At 38.9% G+C, this 22,257-nt stretch overlaps 3 protein-coding genes across 7 annotated transcripts; 1 reads left to right on the top strand and 2 right to left on the bottom strand.

Moving 5' to 3' along the window:
- The first annotated feature begins 1,374 nt into the window (after positions 1-1,374).
- Positions 1,375-3,471, top strand: slc25a4 (solute carrier family 25 member 4). The gene is made up of 4 exons (XM_028605842.1): positions 1,375-1,594; positions 2,277-2,763; positions 2,863-3,003; positions 3,113-3,471. Exons 1-4 carry the CDS (start codon positions 1,484-1,486, stop codon positions 3,268-3,270), a joined length of 897 nt encoding a protein of 298 aa, XP_028461643.1. The 5' UTR covers positions 1,375-1,483; the 3' UTR covers positions 3,271-3,471.
- A 1,352-nt stretch (positions 3,472-4,823) lies between these two features.
- cfap97 (cilia and flagella associated protein 97) lies at positions 4,824-12,995 on the bottom strand. Of its 5 annotated transcripts, none has more exons than XM_028598970.1 (5): positions 12,733-12,995; positions 10,970-11,928; positions 9,179-9,459; positions 6,220-6,382; positions 4,824-5,161 (listed from the first exon to the last, which is right to left on the bottom strand). In XM_028598970.1, exons 2-5 carry the CDS (start codon positions 11,901-11,903, stop codon positions 5,061-5,063), a joined length of 1,479 nt encoding a protein of 492 aa, XP_028454771.1. In that variant the 5' UTR covers positions 11,904-11,928; positions 12,733-12,995; the 3' UTR covers positions 4,824-5,060. The 5 variants fall into 5 exon arrangements, with proteins under 5 accessions (XP_028454771.1, XP_028454768.1, XP_028454782.1 ...); XM_028598967.1 differs by having other exon boundaries at positions 12,777-12,995; XM_028598981.1 differs by having other exon boundaries at positions 4,824-5,158; positions 12,777-12,995.
- Positions 12,996-14,616: 1,621 nt separating this feature from the next.
- Positions 14,617-19,860, bottom strand: ufsp2 (ufm1-specific peptidase 2). The gene is made up of 12 exons (XM_028600574.1): positions 19,762-19,860; positions 19,482-19,572; positions 18,226-18,409; positions 18,052-18,118; positions 16,996-17,150; positions 16,646-16,838; positions 16,379-16,525; positions 16,103-16,267; positions 15,879-16,003; positions 15,702-15,778; positions 15,217-15,341; positions 14,617-15,121 (listed from the first exon to the last, which is right to left on the bottom strand). The coding sequence occupies exons 1-12, from the start codon at positions 19,762-19,764 to the stop codon at positions 15,035-15,037; spliced, it is 1,419 nt and encodes a 472-aa protein (XP_028456375.1). The 5' UTR covers positions 19,765-19,860; the 3' UTR covers positions 14,617-15,034.
- Between the last annotated feature and the right edge of the window lie 2,397 nt (positions 19,861-22,257).

Here is a 22,257-nt window from a genome sequence, read left to right as displayed (position 1 = left end):
AGTTACAGTCCTGAGAAGAAAACCGAGGGTGAAACCTCAGAAACTTTACTAATGTATTGTATTTTCATTTTAGTTTAATTCAAGTCTTTGAGATATTCTTGAGTTTCATACTTTTCATCTTACATTTGACATTGCTATAATGAAAATGAAACATTTTGAGACGAATTTTGTTTGTAAAGACTATATTAAATAAATATAGAATACATTTTTTAAATGTATGTTATTGTAAAATCGTTACTGCGCTTCTCGCCACCAGGAAATTTGCAATATTGTATATATTCCATAGCAAATTGAACGCCGTAGCCCACGTTTAGTTATTACATGAATGGAGTAGCCTTGGAATCAAACCACACCGCTGAATGTCTAAAGACTCTTCAGCCAACTTGGCTTCGTTTTAGGATCATATTGCTTTTGTGCACGAGACATTTATACAGTATGTCCCACTTGTCAAGTCAGACAGAATTACATTTCCGGTATGATTTTACGCAACAAAATTGACTAAAACCATGTTGTTGCTTTATGATGGCAACTTATTTTGAAAGAAAATCAGTCTTTTCCGCTCTTCCTTTCTTCCTATCTCGAGTTGACTTGACGCGGGTTTTCAACAGGTGCCAAAAATGAATGTGCAGCAAAACTGTCAGTAAGCCGAGTGGAAAAGAACAGTCTTAAATAAAATAGAATTAGAGCAAGTTGTGGGTGGTGATTTAACGGAATGCTTTATTTCATTATTTTCCTTTTAGTACACTATCCATCTGACCTCTGACCCAGAATAAACAGGTTGTATTCAACCTCTCAACTTGAAGTGACATCCCCCTTGGTCTAATGAAATGTGGGTTTTAATTTGTGATTGTCTTTAGTAGTCTAAAATCATGTTTATATGTGAAAATAATGAGATAAAGGTAATCAGTGTACGCAAGTCTCTGTATTTGTCAGGGTCATATACACCTATGCTGTATAATCGTGAAAATGGTCTGTACTCTGTAGAATGACTGTAAAAAGTTCACCACAGTTGGTCCCATTCAGGATACACTACATATAACTCCTTTCTTTATGTAAAGGCTTCTGGAAACTTATTTGACCCATAAGTGTATGTTTGGATTATGGATGAGAAGGCTGGGCCAGCAGGGATGAAGGTAACATACTTTACTCTGATTAGGATTAAGTTAAATTACAAATAAATACATGTTTTAATCATAATCAAATTCCACATATTGTGTCCTTTAAACGTCCCCGGCTTGGCCTATCTTGATTTCAGGAACATGGCGCACGTCTTGAACTTCAACCTCGGATATTTATTCAGCCTCGTTAATCTGTTTGTCAAAACGCAAATCCATCACTCAAAATTCTCGCGATATATGGCGTTGGTATATAAGAACACATCGGGGGTGCCTCGTCCACTTTGAGGGGCGTTGGGTTTCCTTGAGGACCTTGGTGAAGTTGTTAAAAGTCAGGGGTCTCATATCTGCACAAGAAAGATCCAACCATGTCGGACGCGGTGATCAGTTTCCTGAAGGACTTTTTGGCCGGTGGCGTTGCCGCTGCCATCTCCAAAACAGCTGTCGCCCCCATTGAGAGAGTCAAGTTGTTGCTGCAGGTAAACTAATTGAACCAAATGTTGCCCAATGCATGGCTTCATGTTCATTCTTTTGTGCGTAAAGTGTGCGTAAATGTTCGTTTACTGATAAACCAATCGCTAAAATGTAAATCTGGAATAGGTTTTTGTGGACAAAAAGTTCAACTGTGCTATAGTCTGATTCCTATGGTCTGGTGCATAATGTCAAGGGGCAAGTGAGAGGTCCTGCGTCAATGTGGAGATGGTTTTACGCACTGCACTTTGTAACGTTGCTGCTATGATGGCGATGGTGACGAGGCCTCCTAATTTGTGTCAATAAAATGGACATAATAGTAGTTTGTGAGCTATTGGTACGTTTATTAAGTGTATTATTACTCCAATATAACAGATGTTCGCACTAATATTTAGTGAAATTGAATTGCTAAATTTAACTTGAACTATGTAATTTAATACACAGCAGATTCTCAAGTGACAGGAGTGTGCATGTAGACTGGGCCTACAACTACACAAAGTAATGCCTGACCGACTATGATGAAGTAAATCCAAGAAGTTTTTAAAATTGGAATAGGCTACAAAACATATTTTTTCGTTAATACAACATGAGGCATGACAACGTTCCTTTACACAACATGTTATAAGAGAATTATTTACATTTAAGGTAGTTAATGTGTTTTTTTAATGTTTTTATTTTCTTCACTTGTAGGTCCAGCATGCCAGCAAACAGATCACCGCAGAGATGCAGTACAAGGGAATCATGGACTGTGTGGTAAGGATCCCAAAGGAGCAGGGCTTTATTTCCTTCTGGAGAGGCAACCTGGCCAACGTGATCCGTTACTTTCCAACCCAAGCCCTCAACTTCGCCTTCAAAGACAAGTACAAGAAGATCTTCCTTGGTGGTGTGGATCAAAAAACACAATTCTGGCGTTACTTCGCTGGTAATCTCGCATCTGGCGGTGCCGCTGGTGCGACTTCGCTCTGCTTCGTCTACCCTCTGGACTTCGCCAGAACAAGACTCGCTGCCGACATCGGCAAGGGCGCATCTGAGAGAGAGTTCACCGGTCTTGGAAACTGCCTCACCAAGATCTTCAAAACCGATGGCATCAAGGGTCTTTACCTCGGATTCAACGTGTCAGTGCAGGGCATTATCATCTACAGAGCGGCCTACTTCGGATGCTTCGACACAGCTAAAGGTGCGCACATCTGGTCGACCTTATTTTATTATGTTTTAATGTAGTATGTGCATTTAGTTTTTCATGACGAGCGGGTGACTTAACTCCTCCCTCATACAGGCATGCTGCCAGATCCCAAGAACACTCACATCGTCATCACCTGGATGATCGCCCAGACTGTCACCGCTGCAGCTGGTATTGTCTCATACCCCTTCGACACCGTCAGACGTCGTATGATGATGCAGTCTGGACGCAAAGGAGGTGAGCGTCACTCATGCTTGTGGAATCATGTCCTCGTAGTGATGGATTTGCATTTTACGCATGCATCTATGGGCATTGTGCTTCACTATTCATGTCTCCATTTCCACAGCTGACATCATGTACACGGGCACAATCGACTGCTGGAAGAAGATCCTTAAGGATGAGGGAGGAAAAGCCTTCTTCAAGGGTGCCTGGTCCAACGTGATCAGAGGCATGGGTGGCGCCTTTGTGTTGGTGCTGTACGACGAGATCAAGAAGTTCACATAATAAACTTTCTAATCTCCCAGTCCCCAAGGAAACCCTTCACTTGGTTTGAGTCTTAATTACTGCGATAGAGTGATAACAGCTTGTGGTGAATTACAATGTGGGCATGTACAGGTAGGTATGTATACTTGACCTGGGTTAACATGCCTCCTCATAAATCTGTATATATCCCATCTACAACGCACAAACTGTCTTTTAGTGGGACAAAGTCAAGCCAGTGTTTCAGTGGAGATGTGATGATGCAAAAGATGATGTCACTACCTGTCATATATCGGAGTCAAGTTTGTAAAGCAGTTGCTAAGGCCCATGTGTTGTTATGTTGTGCCCACTCTGACCCATGTATCCCACTTCACACATTATTTTATTAAAAATAAAGATTTATTAATCTCATAGTTGATTATTTCTGATGCATGTTCTGTTGTAGTGGCAACATGCCATCTGCAGTTAAATAGGCCTTTTGTTTCTTGTTTTTTACAGCAGACCTTTTGATTCATTGTAAGACAAAAATGTATTATTCACACCTGCTTTTCCTACTGTGACATGTCAAATGTCTTCAGTAAAAAAAAAAATTAAGAAAACATTGCAATTAAAATACAGTAATTAGGATTCTGTCAAAATATCCACAATCTTTATATTGGAAAATATCCAGTAACTGTACGCTGATTTTCATTTGTGGTAGACTTCTTGGCAAAGATCTGTCGCCTGCACTGTTGACAACCAATATCAAGCAAATTATATCAACCATAAAGTAGCTGAGAAGTTTGTACCACAGCATTTTTGGTTTTGTAAAGAACCTCTAATAATGTTTAAAATATTCAAGTACCACAGAAATATATTTAGTAGTTTCATGTACAAACATTCCCCTAACCAAAAAGCTATTGTTTGTACCAATTGTGGCATGTGCTCAACTGTTATATGTTTCAGAAGGGATTAGAAAAAAATTCTTTCCACCATTACACTCTTTAAAGATGTAAAATAGCAAACTGCTGGAACCAGCAGCTTCACTTTATAAGCAACAGAATAAACAAAACACCCAAATAATATTTCAAATATATATTTTTAATTGTTTGAAAACATAATTCTCTCTAGCGCGTCATCAATTGTACAAATATGAGAAAAGGGGGCAAACAAAAACATTGCACATATACTCACTGAAACAATTAATTGTTTGTTATTTCAACATGGCTGTTGACATTTAGGACATATTTCTTACAAAAATACAGCTAGCTGGGCACCCGGATAGCTCACTTGGTAGAGCGGGCGCCCATATATAGAGGTTTACTCCTCAACGCAGCGGGCCAGGGATCGACTCCGACCTGTGGCCCTTTGCTGCATGTCATTCCCCCCTCTCGCTCCCCTTTCATGTCTTCAGCTGTCCTGTCAAAATAAAGGCCGAAAATGCCCAAAAGATAATCTTAACATAAATACAGCTAGCTGTCGTAAAGAGTTACAGCAGTACTCAAAAGCCACAACTACTCAAATGCATGACAATAGCTCTGAGCTCCTAGCACAATTTGCTATATTTCAGCATCAAAAAAATGGAAAAAAAGTCGTTCTTCTTTATAATTGATAAGCAGCACAACACAAATCACTGAATAGTTGATTAAGTGAACTAAAGGTATGGTGAACCCATGCATGTGAAAAAAAAAGATTCTTTAAGATTAGTACCTTTGAAACATAACATTTTGTGATGAATGGATACCAACAGATACAGTATCACTAAAGGGAAGCAGCGATTCTTTGTAGATTAGATATCTGGCATAGTTCTCAGCACCAGGCTGGTTGGGCTGCACTCAGTTTTTTTTTGACCTGGGTACGGGTGTTTTCCCGGAGTCAGTGTTGGTGGAAACTGCTCTGGAACTGTGGTGGGCAGAACTGGCCGTCCTGGGACCTGCTGGTGTGAACAACAGAGAGATAATTTCGGATTTCAGATGTACTGTTCCATAATAACATCAGAAACCGAATGCACCTTTTGAATTTCTATTAAGAAAATAAATCTTACTTTTAATATTTTAAAGATCCCATGGCATGATAATTTCACTTTATTAGTTTTTTTTTAACATTAATATGCATTCCCCCAGCCTGCCTATGGTCCCCCAGTGGCTAGAAATGGTGATAGGTGTAAACCGAGCCCTGGGTATCCTGCTCTGCCTTTGAGAAAATGAAAGCTCAGATGGGCCGATCTGGAATCTTCTCCTTATGAGGTCATAAGGAGCAAGGTTACCTCCCCTTTCTCTGCTTTGCCCGCCCAGAGAATATGTCCCACCCATGAGAGAGAGACATCATGGCTTTCAAACGAGCAAAGTAGCAGTTGGTCAAGGCCACAAACCGCTCTCCACTTGCAAAATGCGTCATTACTTATGTATAAATTAATGGGGGATTCTTACCAGCATCAGTCATCCACAGCTGCTTTTTACTCTATAAAAGTCTTCTTCTGTTAATTTAATTTCTGCAGCCATCTGATGGCAGCAGCTCAGACATGTGTGGTAAATCTGCAGCCTTCAATTTGAGAAGAACAGCACAGAGCCACATGCTGATCCTCATTGTTTACCTTGATTAGATCATCACATGCAAACATCAGGCTGCTACAAAATAACTACACACACTTCTGCTGGCGTCAGACTGCTCTTGTGGGATCAAAACACTCAGTTAGGGTTGGCAGCACAGGTGCTTTTGTTGTGTGCAGCAACCTCACAAGTGGGATCGTCTTAAAGTTATTATCCACACCTCCTGATACTGTGGTTTGTCAGTTTATATTAAATACCTAAGAGGTTGAAGAGATAGTCTTAATATGACCAAGAAGGCACCTTTTTGTTATTTTAACAGTCTTCCTATCTGTTTGGCTGAGGATGTTGTATGAGCTACTCAATCACCATGTTGTTATACAGTTTAGGGTACATAACACATTTTCAACACAGTAAAAGCTGGAAGATCTAGACCAAAGTTACCTACCTGAGGGTGTCTTGCTGGTAGACCTCTCTTTTTTGGCGGTGGACATACAGACAGAGTATGAAGGAGCTCCGGCATAGCCAATGTGTCGCTGGTAGTCTTCCAGTTGTTCTGAACGCTTTAGGCCAGGTGTGGGCTTGACAGACTCCAGCCTTTTCAGGAGAGCCTGAAAGAAACATTTTTGACGTAGTAAGGAGCGATTCAAAACATACTGTGAATGCCGATTGTCCTGGCAAACAGTTAAAACACACACACACACACACACACACACACACACACACACACACACACACACACACACACACACACACACAGCTTTTTTGTGAAAGTTATCCATCACTTTGAATATAAAGGTGATTCATATATATGCTCTTAAAGTCATCAGTGCCTCGGAGAGTGTTATGCCAGAATTCAGTTTTTTTATGAACTGCTTTTCTAGCATTTTATTCACTGAGCTCACAACATATAACATAACCATATAACATTTAATAAGTGTTTGTATCATTCTGAAAATAAACAAATATTTGACTCAGAAATAAAGAACATAGCCAAATTAAATTATGAAAACAGAAAAATATCTGGTGCTTAAACACAACCAAACAGCACGAGGCAAAACAGTGTAGGCAAGTGGCTGAATGTCATACATGCAGTCAAACTCCCACATGCATGCTGTGCAAAAAATCCCTCACTGAGCAAAAACTCTACATGAAGCAATGCAACCAGCAAAAAGCTCAGCAGTCAAGAGACTGTTTTTCTAAAGTTAACAAAGTCCACCAGAGGTCATAAAGGCACTGAAGGCTTCTAAATGCATTCAGACTGCTCACCTACTGCACTGCCAATATATGAATAATTTCAAATCTCTTCAAACCAAATCTAGCCCTCTGTATCAATATCACTTCCTTGATAGAAAATGAAGATATATTGTGGCCAATCTTGAAATACATAGAAGTAGTTTTACTTGTGCTGGGCAAACGGGGTGTCTTACATGTGTGCTGTGTGGGGTGGAAACACTCAGCAGATTCAATTACTTCACTCTAAGAATAGAGAAGGCATGGAGCACTAATTACAGCGTAGAGAGATGGACGCAAGAGAGAGAACAGTCTGTCCTGAAAATGACTGGAACATATCTCTGATAAAAACATCAATCAGCATTAATGTAAGATCTCTAATCAGCAATAATGAGAAACGTGTGATAATATTGGTGAAGAAAATGCAAGTTTTCATTAGTCAGAGGAGACAATAACACTCTGCTGGCTGCCTATTATCATTTTCTGAATGTTTTTTAAACACTGCTTTTTGTTTGCCTTTATCACAAAGTCGTCATCTGGAGTTAATATATGGGGTGAGAGGCCAAAGCTGCAAAGGCTGAACGGTCTTATAATGTCACTCCGTGGCATTGCTCGTGTCACATGCTGCCATCTGTCCAAGTCCATCTGTGTCTGCTTTTAGGGGTGGTCTTAGTCTGACACGAACTCAACCCAAATAACTAGTATCCTTAAATGAATGTAAACTTCAGGAGGCAAATATCTATTGAAATAATAAGCGATTAAACTGCATAAAATCACACAGGCTTAAGTTACAAAAAGATGTTAATCAATTGTATCACTGTGACAATTGTGACTGATGACTTAAACTACCTCTTCTGCAGATTCATCCAGAAAGTGTTTATCTTTCTGCTTCTACAATAGTTAGAAGAAATTACAAGAAAATTTAACTGCAGGGTAGCTGGTTCAAGTCCCTGTACGGACCAAGTAAGGAGTGTGTGGCGAGGTGCCCTTGAGCAAGGAACCAAACCCCCCAACTGCTTCGGGCGCCATTCTGTGAGGCAGCCTTCTCATTTTGACAATTCTCTATACATAATGCATGTGTATAGGTCCTGTTTGTGCATGTGTGTGTATTTGTTCTTTGTGTGTGGGAGTTAATTTTATGAAAATATGTACTTTAACAGAGATGAAAGCATGGTGTTATTGGAATGGAACAATTAAACAAAAGAACTCAAACAGTATATTCTCATTGACAAAAGTTAACCCAGAGATGAAAAACATTCAAAGAGCCAACAGCAGATACGTATCAGTTTAGTTAGATGTACAAAAATGAGAAATTTGAAATTTCTTTCTAGAGACACAGGAGCCCCAATATCACCTACTACCTGATGCTCAAATTAATTACTTTAGCTGTTTGTTTTATTTTAGAGTTTTGAAAATGTACCATCACAGATTTGTTTCAAGATTAATTTGCCTTTGTTTATAGGTCAATGTAAAGACAGACATAGGAATAAAAGCCATGTGACAAAGGTCATGGATAGATGGTATACTGCTGGTGACACACCAAAACACACTTTTTGCTTCACACTAATTCTAGTCAATGTCCCAAGATTATATGCTTCTTACCTAGAATCTGAGAATCACAGAAAAAACAATTCTGATGTAATTTTGAAGAGCCAACAAGAGAGAACATTGTGTGCGTTATATCAATAACACCACAGACATAAAGCAAAATATCCAACTTTATTTTAAAGGACACTGAATACTAGGGCTGTGCTTGATTGAAGAAATTCTTAGTCAACTAACACTCATTCAATTGTATCGACTAATCAATTAGTTGATTTAATCGACAGATCTGTAAATCAGAGTTTCTCCGTAAAGAGTCATGCAAAAGCACCACTTTAATTCTTGCGTTTACCAGAGATGTGCTCGTACATTTCTTGGAAATAAGTCATTCAGCATGAAAAAAGCATCAAACATGACTAATCGACTAAAGAAATGTAAGTTGACTAAGACCAAAACGACCGATTAGTCGACTAATCGACTAAGAGGGAGCAACCCTACTGAATACCTTGAAAATCAAAAAGAAAAAACGAAGAATTAGAGTGACAGGAATACCCATGTTCATATTAATGTTTAGGGTTCAGTCAGTGTTTATATTAAATTGAGTATCAATCCACACAAGAGACAAAACTCACCAGGTTCTCCCTCTCGATGCGTTGCTGTTCCCGCTGCCTGTTGAGTGCGCTGTGAGAGAGGCGACTAAAAGGCGACTTGTGGGCCATATGGCTTGTTTTCCTCGCTGTACTTCCTGGTCTGGGCCCTGGTGAATGGCGCGAAAGCTCCCGAAGAAGTCGCTGGTTCTCACAATCTATGCGTCGGACCTCAGCGTTGGTGAACGAGTAGTTCTTCCTGTTTCTCCCTCCAGGACAGTGGAAGACCAGTTTAGCTCCAAGCTGACTCTCTGAACTGAGCGAGCCTGATTTGTGAAAAGGATCAAGCATCAATAATAACGTTCTTTGGCCAAACGATAGCCAAATTTGTCAAAATCCTTCACACCTTGCAATATCATAATCTGATCAGTATTTATACCACATATGAGTCTATCTATATCACAGTCATGGTTACCCTCTACAGTCACAAACTTTTACATTAGTCTGTATTATTTTGTAGCAAAATTATTTATTCAGATCAGATGTTCAAAAACGTAAACGTGCATGGTTTGAAATAAAACAAATCTACCTGCATTTCTTTTATTTGAATATTTGTTTGCAAAAGTTAAAATGAAGCAATGCCCTCTGGGAATTTCAAGACAGAATCGAGTAGCGTCTTTATATACTGTCTATGGTCTGCGTCACCGTGGTTGTTGGAAGTTGAAAATTGGAAGCTATACTGTTGACAAAAAACTTAATCGACGCATCAAGTGACAGGGGTGGGGGGGTGGGAGAAAAAGACAGAGAAATATAAGAGAGCACTGTTTGCTGACGTTGAAAATGCTGCAAACTGACTGATTTGTTTTTTAAAGTGCAGCTTAAGCTAGCATTAGCGCTATATCTGAGCCAGCACACCAGGGAGAAAGACAGGACAGTGAGGAATATAAGGAAGAGGAAGAACAAAACGAGCAAGAGGAGGATGAAGAGATAGACACGGATAACGAATCTATGGAACTAACCAACACAGAACAACAAGCCTGCCATGGGTCTGAATGTGGATTACCAGAAGTAACAGAGATGGAGACCAATGCTGCAGGAGGGAGTGTAGGTACAGTAAGTTTGGCTACTTCAGAATATTATGTTATTATGGAGCGGCTGGCTCTGATGATTTATTCTTTTTTTTATATATACGTCTATGTTTTGGTGCAGTTGTAGCATGAGCATGAAAGTTTACGTTTACCATCACTGGGGCTATCAAAAGTGCGTGTTCTTTCCGTACGTCAAAAGTTCTATCTGCGACCCCACCTCCCCCCCCCCACCGGTGGGCCGCTGGTGGGTGGAAATGCCAGGGCCGTTTTTTGTTCCCAGTCCATCACTGGTTATGTTATATTATGTTAAATGTAAGAAGTTATGTTCTTGTCTGACAAATGTTTCACCACTGCATATGCATTTCTGGTCCCTGTGGACGGGGCATGTGAACAAGACGCTTCATAATAAAATAAAATCTAACCACACTCAAATCTAAACTAGCAGTTTTACAGTAGAGATCACTGGTTCCCCATCTAAGGTTCACAACGTCTGACTTTCCTTTAATATATATTTTTTGTTGTAAAGTAATAAATACCTCTTCAGTCTTTTAAACTCCTCCACATCAAACGATATGAGAATGAATATTCACTCTCTCTAATGTCCACACTAGGCCCTAACTTGTGATGAAGTGTGTCACAGGTAGATATTGCTAATTTTAAGGGTTCACGAGCCAAACAGGTTGGGAACCATTGATATTAAGCAAAGAACATAGCAAACATAACTGACAAATAAGAAAGGTTTACTCACACTCATCTACATCCTGGTCCGAGTCCACGTCTTGATGCATGTCGCTAAGGCCACTGGAGGGCACACTCTCCTGCTGCTGCTGCTGCTCTTTAAGGCTTCCCTCTTCGGCCTCTGTGTGGTTCAGGTCCAACGACTGGAGAGGGCTGAAGTCAGGAGATGAGAGGGGGCTTACATCTGTCACTGTGTCTTCTGACTCCTCTGTACGGCTGATAGGCACATCGTGAGATCCTGCTGAGCCCACTCGAGTCCCTCTCTCTCCAGGGGATACAGGTTTGTTGGGCCTGGGAAAGGTGGGGGATTCTAAACTACTTCTCCCATTGCTACTGCTAGAAGAGCTCTCTGAGTCTATGTCTACGCTGCTCTCAGTTGAAGTGGGGGATGGACTTCGGGTGCCCCGATTTCTTATCAGTTTTTTGGGAGATCGTTTATTTCTTCCTTTCAAGCCCGAGAGTTTGGATGGCAATGCTTCTTCTTCAGACTCATTTGGACTCTGGCTGTACATATCCTTATTATCTACCTCTCTGGCCTCAGCCAACAAAGCCATAAACATTCCCTTGGGCCTTTTAGAGTGCAAATTAGAGTCTTCCTCACTATCACTGCTATTATTGATTGCTTTATCTGATGTACAGGCAACAGATGATACAGCGGACGGCCTGTTCTTCTCTTCTTCCTTTGATTGACAGCTGTTCTCCTTCCTTTCTGCTCTGTTGCTGACTGGCTTCAGTTTTTTTTTTGTCCCATCAGTTCTCAGGGACCCGCCACTTTTTGTATTTTCAGTCTGTTTTGCATGAAGGCTCTCATGTGCTGGTGGGCTCTCCTTTTCAGCCTTCAAACTTTTCTCCAGCTGTTCCCCTCCATCTCTGCTGCAATCATCACAGTCACTGTCGAAAAACGAATGATCCACTTCACCTTCTAGCTCCCCGGGGCTAAACATGGCAGTCTTCCCTAACACATTGAACCTGTAAGGCAGTGTAAGATTGAGACGTTAGATTATTTAAAAGTTAAAGAACAGTGCAGTGGTTTTTCATGTTTAAACCATGCCATGCTATTGTGTCTTAATTGATCGCATTTCTTTCTACCACTCCACTGCATCCATTGGGTTTAATTCAGTTTCATACAACATGAAAATCAGTGACCATACTCTTGAAACTTGCTTAAGTTGTGTAACCCATCCAGAGAGAAAATCAAGTCTGCATTCATTTTTGTGACTTATGCTGTGAGGTAACAGTTAAGGCTTTTAGAGCTGCACTTATGCATACTTAACAATAATGTAGCTTTGGAAAAAAAAAAAAAATTCTCTGTGATTGAATACATATCTCAAGCAGGTTTCAAGATTTCGCTAATCAATTTACAAACCATAAAGACGTAGCTAGCTAGCCTATGGAAACCAATGACTTAAAATCTTAAAACATAATAATATATATTATTTTTTTATATTTCACATGATTGGTAGTTAAGGAGACAAAACCTACAAACACATTAGCATGCATGGTCCTTCCATGGTGTATTTTATCCAAAAGATAATTAATAACAAAACAAAAGAACAAATATATCTTAATGTAGCTAGCAGTGTCTGTAACGTTAGCTTAATAAAATTTAGCAAGATATTTGGACAGACAAGCTATGGTAACGGTACTTTCCAAACTTTAACCCATCATGAAGTTAAGGCATCCTTTAAACTTAGAACACACACTTGATAACGTTAGCTAGCTAAAGTATGCTAGCTAACTCAGTCCAACTCATAGACAGGTCCAACTACGTACGTTTAGGTTAACGTTAGCTAACTTCAGCTGTATGACAACAATACCTTACGTTGCGAAGGGTCGCCGATAAATAGTGTTTCACGTTACTGTTGCATTTACTTCTTTAAAGAGGATGTGCTCCGTTGAGAAGACGAGTAAATGAAACGCCAAGTTGCATTAAAAACATTTTTTTTTGTTAGAGGGCTACAGCCTACAGCTGGCTGCTGTCAGCGTGACATGGGGCCTAGTAACTAGGCAACGTCACTTCCTGGCAACGGCTGCTCTGGTGCAGAGCAAGAGCAGTAGTAGTGTTGTGCGCATAGACAGTATAAAAGAAGGTTGTGCGTCAGCTGTTACATTTGGTCTGTCAATGCGAGATGGAACGGTTACATTACAATTTGCTCTTTTATTTTGAAACAGATATGTTGAACGTCTTTTATTTCATTTTCTATTCAAGTTTCCTGACTTATTCCTCTTACTATGTGTATTGTAATGCACCAAAACAAATTGCTTGTATGTGAAAACCTACATGGCAATAAACTTCATATTACATTGTGTGTGTCTGTTTGTGTTGTAAGCAAATTTCATCTATTTATTTTTTTTCGACTAATTCTTGGGTGACAGAGATTTGGATCTTAAGCAGCTAATGCAGTGATTTGCCTTTTATTTAGCTAAAGGTTTAAACTACTGAAACATATCAAGAATCAGAACCGGTAGAGGAAAAGACAAGAGGTCATTTAGTTTTCTTATGCCAAAGTAACTGCTCCCCCTAGTGCATACCCATTAACAAGAAAGGGGATTAAGTGAAGGCGCGTCCCCTGACATTATAATTTGTCACGGGTTTTCTCTTAATAACATTGTTAGACCTAGAAATGACAAACACCAGTGAAATGCCAATGTCCTAGGACAATAGGACTTGGGTGAATCTATCGTATAACCTGTGTCTGGTCACTGTCAGAATTTACATGCCTATGCAGGATGGGTAGAGATGGGGATTGGATGGGGGTTATTTCTGTGGTTGTCCAAAACTAACACAATACACCCATGGAGTGTACACCCATGGACTCACAAAGAATATCAAATCTGCCAAATGAACCGTCCGGTCATAGCTCTAAAAACATTTAAGAAAACTCAACATTTACGCCTACTGGTGAGAAGAGAAAAGCATTCATTTGACTTGGACAACCGACTGGTTGTGAAAACTCAATTACACGGCGTAATTGCTTTTCAATAATGGTCTGTGTCAGACAGGCTGCATTCAGGCACAGCTTCTTCTCTACACAAGTAGTTCTCAGAGTGGGACCAAGGACATTTAATGGACTTTAAATGTTTCTAGGGGGTCCACAGCTAAATGAGGATACGTCTAATTTCACTGTATTCACTAGCAAATGTGTGTGTGTGTGTGTGTATATGTATGTATGCATGCATGCATGAACTTCATACATACATACATACATATATATATATACATACATACATACATACATACATACTGTACATATATATACATACATACATACATACATAACAGAATGCATATGAATGAGTATAGATTTTGGTTTACAAATGAATACAAAACAATAATCCTTCAATAGGAGTCCATAACAAGACATTTGTCCAATGGATGAAACTAACTATTATCTTATTGTATATAAAATGTCATAACATTGTGAAAAAGGCCCTCAGAATATTTGGCATTTTTTTGCTTAAAAAATGGCCAAAACAATTAATATATGTATTATACATATATTAAGCGTTTTTAGCTGTTTTTTGAACAGCTAAGCTATTATAAATATAAATATATTTATATTTATAATAGCTTAGCTGTTCATCTGATAATCTATTAATCAACTAATCATTTCAGCTCTGTAACTTAAAAAGATTTGAATAAGGAACAAAGACAAATTTAGGACAAAATATACTGTATAATTTAATTTTTGTACAATCAGCAATTTGTCTACCGGTAACATAAAGCAATGATAAAACACTGTTGACCTTGATGAACTGTATTTCCAAATGCAATGAGCCTATTTAGTATACATTTTTCACAAGCCTCTGTCTTATTAAACAATGAAAAAGTACAGAACATGATATAAACAATTTCTCTTTTCAATACCAAATTACATCAATCTCTAGTTGTCTTTGTTGCTAAAACAATAGATTATGTAGCACTTGACCAAAATCAAAAACGTTAATTACAAGAATTTAACATCATTACAGAAATAAGCAATGCTGGACACATAAAAAGGTCATAGTGTCACTCCAAAGATTTGCGGCTGCTTTACCAATCTCAGATGATGTTCGTCTGAAAGGCTGTGAGAGCTTAGATGACCTTTGGCCTCTGAGGCAGACACAGATTATAATACGCAGTTTGATCCCAAAAATCTGGTCCTTTCCAGCCACACCAGCCCTGGGAACGATAACATACATAGCACATTCAACACTACACAGTATGTGAAAAGGGCACTTTAGAGAGAGACATGCAGCCAGTGTAGATGCGGTTACCTTGTCTGTGATAACTTGTAAGTCCTCTGCTCCTGTGTAATGTGGATCTAGGATGAGATAGCGGATCTGCCCAGTGGTCTCACTCCATGCCACACCTAGAATAGTGTGAGCTAAAACTCCCCCTCCTGCAACACAGGAAAAAGTAATGTGAAAAGATACCTTCACCATGATTTTACCAAGGCTGTGTATGTGATGGGGAATTAAGATTTGCTACCCTGGTTAGACACACATGCAGACAGCAAAACATAGCCTATGTACGAACGTTAAGTAAAAATTTCTTATTTGTACAAAATATATAAATTCAAGCACTTTTAATGACTCATGTCTGATTTATGCCTATTTTCAAAAACATTCAAGTATTTCAAGGACCCGTGGGAACCATGTGTTATGGTTCTAAAGTTTGTGTAACCTGTTTAAGTTTAATTAAAGGACCAAATGCTTGTTTAGGAACAGCTCTAAAAAAAAAGTTAAGACTTCCAGCTTACCAATCATGATGGGAGTCCCTTCAGTAAGGAAGTGGTTGGCCAGTTCTCTGCCTTTGGATGCCAAGTCAGAACCTTGACTAATTAGTACAAACATGTATCATTAGATGAATCCAAATAATATGTACATGCAGCACATCATCACACAAGTTGCTATCCAGAAGGCGTGACATAACACACCTCACAAACATGATCTTGGAAGTGACCCCAAGCAGCTGGTTTAGAACAGCCTGAACCTCAATGGATCCGATCCACTGGCGTGATCCAACAAAGGATGCCTGTTTGTCTCCGACATCCACTAAAGCCTGGGAAGGTGAGAGCCCATTAAAAGCAGTCACTTGAACATTTCTATTGTATTGTGATAGTTTATATTTAGTATGTGATTCGTAGGACCGCTACTGTACCTGTTGAATCTCCTTGTGAGTTGGCACGGCCCGCTCTACGTAGCCTTGCTGCTGGAACCAGGAGCAGATGGTCTGGAGGGAGCGATAAGCACAGCCCCAGCCATTGTCATCCATGTGGTCCTGCATGTAGTGGCGATAGCTGTAGATCCCCTGGACCAAGTACACCTTGAGAAAAGATACACACATAAGAGAAGATAAATCAAGGTTAGGTCTCCGCATCCATCTTCAAAAGAGGAGATAGAGTGTGACAGACTTTATTTTGGCGATTAGCCGCACCTTTCCGTTGTCCAGGGATGGATGTGTGAGGACCAGATGAGGGTTTCGAAGGTAACCATCTTTGTAAGGCTCATTGGGAAAGTGGTAAGCAGCGGCTCTTCTAAAATAGGGCCAGTCATTTGGTAGGTCAAACTGTTGATGCAGTTCCTACTTAGACAATGGATACAATGTTAAAGGAACATAAATCAGGAGTTAAGCAAAGACAATGCTTTTAACTAACTGCCTTTTTGTTTGGGATTTTAAAGAATCTGGGTCTGAGGCTCTTACCTTACGTTGTGCCTCTAGTTGGCTGTCAGGCACCCCTGCTGGGTAAACCATGGTCACTAGTCCTTTTGGCTCTGGAAGGAGGAAGTGGAGCGGTTCAGGAATCAGCAGCGTGGTCCCCTTCATGTGTTGCAGGATCACTTTTTCCATCTCACACAGCTGATGAGTTAGCGCCTCCAACAGGCGCTCAAAGGCACTGCAACACCAGAAGAAAAAGATCTTTCACAGTGAGCAGAACTACTGTATTCATGGTAGTGGCTGGTGGTGAGTTCAAGTTTACTGACACTGATAAAGTATTATTTTAACATTTTGGTCGGTGATATCAAAACAAATATTTTTAAGGTAAGACATACTCTTTGATTGTGTCATTGCAGGTGGTATGGACGACACAGTCAATGGGAAGAGTCGTAGACAGGAAGTGGGATTTCTGGACTGTTTTGCTGAGGATCGGGGCTGAAAGAGGGCCTGTCTTTGTTGCCTCCATCATCAGGCGAAGGTTAATGACACTCTGAATGACATTGGTGAATTTACATTTGAGCACACAGACGCCATAAAGACAATAAGGCATAGGTAAACATCCTAAGCTTTAGAGCTTAAACTATTGACTACGATATACTACAACAATTTCCATTATCAATTCATTGCTTTTGTCATTTTTGTTAATCAAAAATGCAAATAATTTCCTGGTTGTAGCTTATCATATATGAGTGGACTTGCGGTTTTTCTTAGACTTTTGTGATAGTAAAATAAATATCTTTGAGTTTGGCCTGTTGGTCGAACAAAAAAAAGACATTGCCTAGAACTTGGAGAAACTGTAAATTTTTTAAAAATTGTATAGACAAAACAATTAATCTGCAGTGTTCGCTAAAATAAACAACATTAGACAGACACTGAATATTATGCTTCCCTGAGTGTACTTCACAAAAAGGCTGCTATCCCTGTCCATAGAAAATGAATTTACAAAGAATACGTGTCAGTGTTACTACCACTGAACACTGAGTTGTGCACAGTGGCTCCCTGTCAGCAGTAGCTAGCAGTGACCTAATGGAAAGAAACTATCCTCTGCTATGTTTAACATTTTACACAAACAAAACTGAATGTATTTAGTCTGTTGTATTTTAGTCTTCTGATCAGATAAAACAAACAGGTGAAGGTGTTGCCTTGTGTTCTGCGCAACTGTAAAGGGCACTTTTTCGCCCTTCTTTCAGACGTTTTACAAAACAAGTCATTAGTCAATTAATTGAGAAAATAATCTGAAGATTGATTGATAATGAAAGTAATCGTTGCAGCCCTAATGGGGGAGAACAAAGAGTTTTGCAGTGTTTCACAGCTTTCCCTCTTAGTACAGTTAATACAGCAAAAATCACAAATTCCAACCATCTCCATAAACATAATGTGTAGCTGCATACCACTGCTGAACTTTTTTTGCTTTTCTTTTTTGCAGATCTCTTGCCAGCACTCTCTTGTTCATCTGTCCTGAAATAAATAAAAACCTGAATTAGAATTCATTGTGTTTTAAAACAAACAAAATTACCAAAAAGCTGAGGATTCCATATAACAAAAGTACGTTAAACTGAACTTACTGTATCCATTGGTGTATATCTTCACACAGCATATTTGGAGATATTTCTTCAGGTGTTGCATAAACACCTCTATTTGGCCAAATAATAACAGGACTGTCACAGATTGTTAGAACACAGGACTCAGATTTCACCTGAGAGTGAAGCATCTCAAATGTTGTCGAGATGCATTTGTGTATTAGCAGTGCTGAAAGACAGACAGACAATATTAGTCCATTACCAATTACTACACTGTTTACACATTATATAGTATAGGATAGGCAAAAATAAGGCTTGGGCTTCAGCCTATTCCTTTTTGGGTTGTTGATTGTGTGCGTTAGATTGCGTGAAATGGATAAGTTGTTCATTTGAATGTAGGTTAAACCAAAATAAACTATTTATTCATTAATTTGTATATTTTATAACCTGCTAGTATTGTACTACTCTTGCTTCCATATGCATTTTATCTATTAATCGATTATTTTAAAACATAATGAAACCAGTGCACATCCTTTTGTGTGACACTGCAATTTATCTCTGTTTATTAGTCTTTATCTAATAGGCAGCAGCATTTTACTTTGGTTTTGATTAACTGTCTTCTCTACCAGTTTGTTTTTCTAGTGTGTACAGCACTAAAGGGGTACTGTGAATATACCACGAGGCATCTAGTCTGCCGGAAAGCCAACAGAAGAAGAAAGGGGTACTGTAAATGTAGAGAATGACAATGAGTTCTACCTTGTAATGACTATGATGGTATGGGTCAGTGGTACTGCTCCGCATGTGGCTGCAGGTAGAGCAGCTAAAACTGCTATTCCCAAAGATTTATTTTTACACTGAAACCACCAGGAAGCAGGGCCGAAGCTACCATTGGGAACACAAAAGTCCTTGGTAATATTATATAATATAGCAGTTAAAATCATATAGAAAGTGTGGGAAATTTGAATTTTACAAACATGTCTTATTGGCTTATTAAAGAAATCATTTAGGGTGGGTTTGGTTGCACTGAATGATGGGGGACTCTTGACCTCAGTATTTCTAAAATCCTGGCGGTGACCCTAGGGGTAGTGTTATAAAAGTTACATATTGTTAGCTAGGTTGTTAGGTTGTGAAGGCTTGGAGATAAATGATACAGCAACCGGGAAGGACACATCAGCAGGGAAAGGGAACCCTGTGATCAAAATAGGCACTGCAATCATGCTAGTACGATGAAACCTTACGGTATGTAACTTTGGGAACCACTACGTTCAAATATATTGTAGAAAACATGTCCATGAATATACCATCTGTGCGGTCCAGCTGACATTTGAACTCCAGCGGGCCTCTGACACGAAGGATGGTCCCTGTGTCGAAGGACTGTGAGACTGTAACAACCTGAGATAACACAAGAGAAGTAACGTTAGGTAACCTGAGAGAGAACCAGATGACAGAGTTTATAACGTTAACGTATCAATAAGACGCCAACAAGAAAGCGAGGAGCCGCTGGCAGTAATCTTGTAAAACATAAAGCTGAACAGAAAGAGGCATGGACGTTTCGTTTAGCTAATTTATCAGTAAACTTACCATCGTTGAGTGGAGTAATGTTAAATAACTAAGCTAGCTGCTGTTCTCTACACGCTGAAGGCTGACATATCTGTTGTAGGAAGTATTCTTCAACGTGTCTCTGGCTGCTGCATTCTATTGGACCACACTGACCCCGCCCACTTACGTTGCATTCAGGGTCATTCGTAATCGGAAGAGTTTACTCAATAACTTATTGTGGTACCAAACCTTTTTGGGTCTAAAAATTAAGCATGAAGTGATTTTTCCTACTCATATTTTTCTCAGATGGATTTTCAAAAAGGCCTGAGGAGGTGAAAGTATCTAGACAGTCCGATCTGCCGGTGATTTGATTTCGCCCTTCAGATTGAGCTTACTCTGGTGATAGCCAGACTAGAAAGTATCCACTAGTTCACAAGAAAATAAATTACAGAAACGTTTGAAAACAGCTAGTGGTGGAAAACAAAAATTCTTTGTTTCTAGAAAAACCCATTCAAACCCAGAATGGGCTCTGTCATTGTTACATTACAAGATTTTATACTATTATTGTTATTATTATTATTATTATTATTATTATTATTATTATTATTATTATTAATGCAGTAACATCTAAGATTAAGACATTTTAATGTTGTAGCTGGCTGAAGTAGAGCTAACTGTATTCATTTTTAAACTGTTGGGTGATTTAATTTCCTGTATAACAATGCATAGAATGTTATATGCTCATTAGTGGTTTTTAAAAATCTTCATCTGCAAAAACTTGTAACTACAGGTACCTAATAACAGTCAAGTAAAAATTACAATATTTACCTCTGAAATATCAAGTAAAGTACAAGTAACTCAGAATTGTACTTGAGTACATAACTTGAGTACATGTAGCTTACTTAGTTACTTTCCACCACACCCTTCTTAGTAGAGTTACGTTGTTTTTTTTTTTCCTATTCTGTGCTTTTGCACCTAAATGTGTCCCATTGTAGTTTTAAACATTTAATGGGTCATCTTCCAACTACCAGTCCACAAACATAGCTTTAAACATTCTCCAGTCAATCATACTGCTCAGTGCTCACTGCTAATGAGTGCAGTGTACAGTATTAAGTCCGTCTCTAATGCTGGTTCGGCTTTACTAGGATTGAGGCATACTATATCTAATTATTCCAGCATCAGTGCCCATGACAAACGTCTTATGCAACACTTGAAACATGCCTCAACATTCTTATATTTTTGTTCAGCTTTCTATATATATATATATATATATATATATATATATATATATATATATATATATATATATATATATATATATATATATATATATATATATATATATATCATGTTTTTTTTTTTTTAAAGGATAAAGAATGCAAGGAGTGTGCAAAGAGTCACAAGTACAACCCTGTTTCTTGGCGCATTGCCTGTTTGCCTCAGGCAATTACATGTCAACCATGCATGCTATAGACCAAGCAGGCTGAGCGGACACAGGGTTTGAGATGCTGTATGTAGCTGTTATGCATGAAGAAGTGGAATCTTACTTATCATCTTACTATTATTGCTTGCAGCAAACATAACCACTAAAACTCTTTGAACTTAACAGAAAAATAAAATCATCATCAAAGGCTGCACTTGCAGACAAATCAGATAAGAGTACACAATTAACTGCTTTTCGCCAAACAAAGGACACTTTCTTGAGCATATGAATTATGGGTAAACTGCATGAATATCTGTAGATGAAAGGACCTGCTGAAACTGATTTACATTACAGCTCCGGTACACTTAATATGTTCAAACTTATTAACTATTCTTATTCATTAATACAAAGTCAAATAAAGCACATGCCCGGAAGTGGAGTCGAAAGTGAGGTCAGTTTTAGGTCAGTCATGTTTTGTTTTAACTTTGCTTCTGGATAAAATCATCAAGGGTTTGTTAGGAAAAGTGGGAGCTGAAATGGTCCATCTCATGCAAGCAGTCAAAAACAATTGTCTAAATGTAGCAGATTGTCAGTAAAATTTGAATGAACACATTTAACAGGCCCCATGCACATGGCCGGTTTGTAGTGCTACCACTTATGAACAAACAGATGTAGTGGCTGCATTGTATAGTTTCTTTTTGGAAAGTAGGCCTAACATTTTTGGAAATAACCGTTATTTTGAAAATGTAGAAAAGAAAACACAAGATTAGTTTGGATAGAAGTATCTATTAAAGGGCTGTATGTGCCTGAATGTTGCAATCTGCCCGAGACAAAAGTTCTTCTTGTTAAACTGAGTGCAGCTCTAGTATATACATTGTAACTGTGTGAAGTCATGGCTGTTGAGTTCCTGTGGACTTATTGTGCTGGGCTTGATTTGTGATGAGATTAGCTATCTCTCGCTACGTATCATAAACAAAGTAGCATCTTTGAACGAGTGTGTGCGGGGACTAAATATATGGCAGGCACTATGGAAACTCGAGTTACAAATGCACATTCATCTTATGGACATAAGCAGAGTTTACATTTTGATTTGTTCGGTTATGTAATATTCGAGG

This window comes from Perca flavescens, chromosome 2 (genome assembly GCF_004354835.1).
Source record: "Perca flavescens isolate YP-PL-M2 chromosome 2, PFLA_1.0, whole genome shotgun sequence".
Taxonomy (NCBI): Eukaryota; Metazoa; Chordata; class Actinopteri; order Perciformes; family Percidae; genus Perca; species Perca flavescens.
The sequence above is the reverse complement of the archived record's forward strand: the minus strand, read 5'-3'. Positions and strand labels throughout refer to the sequence as shown.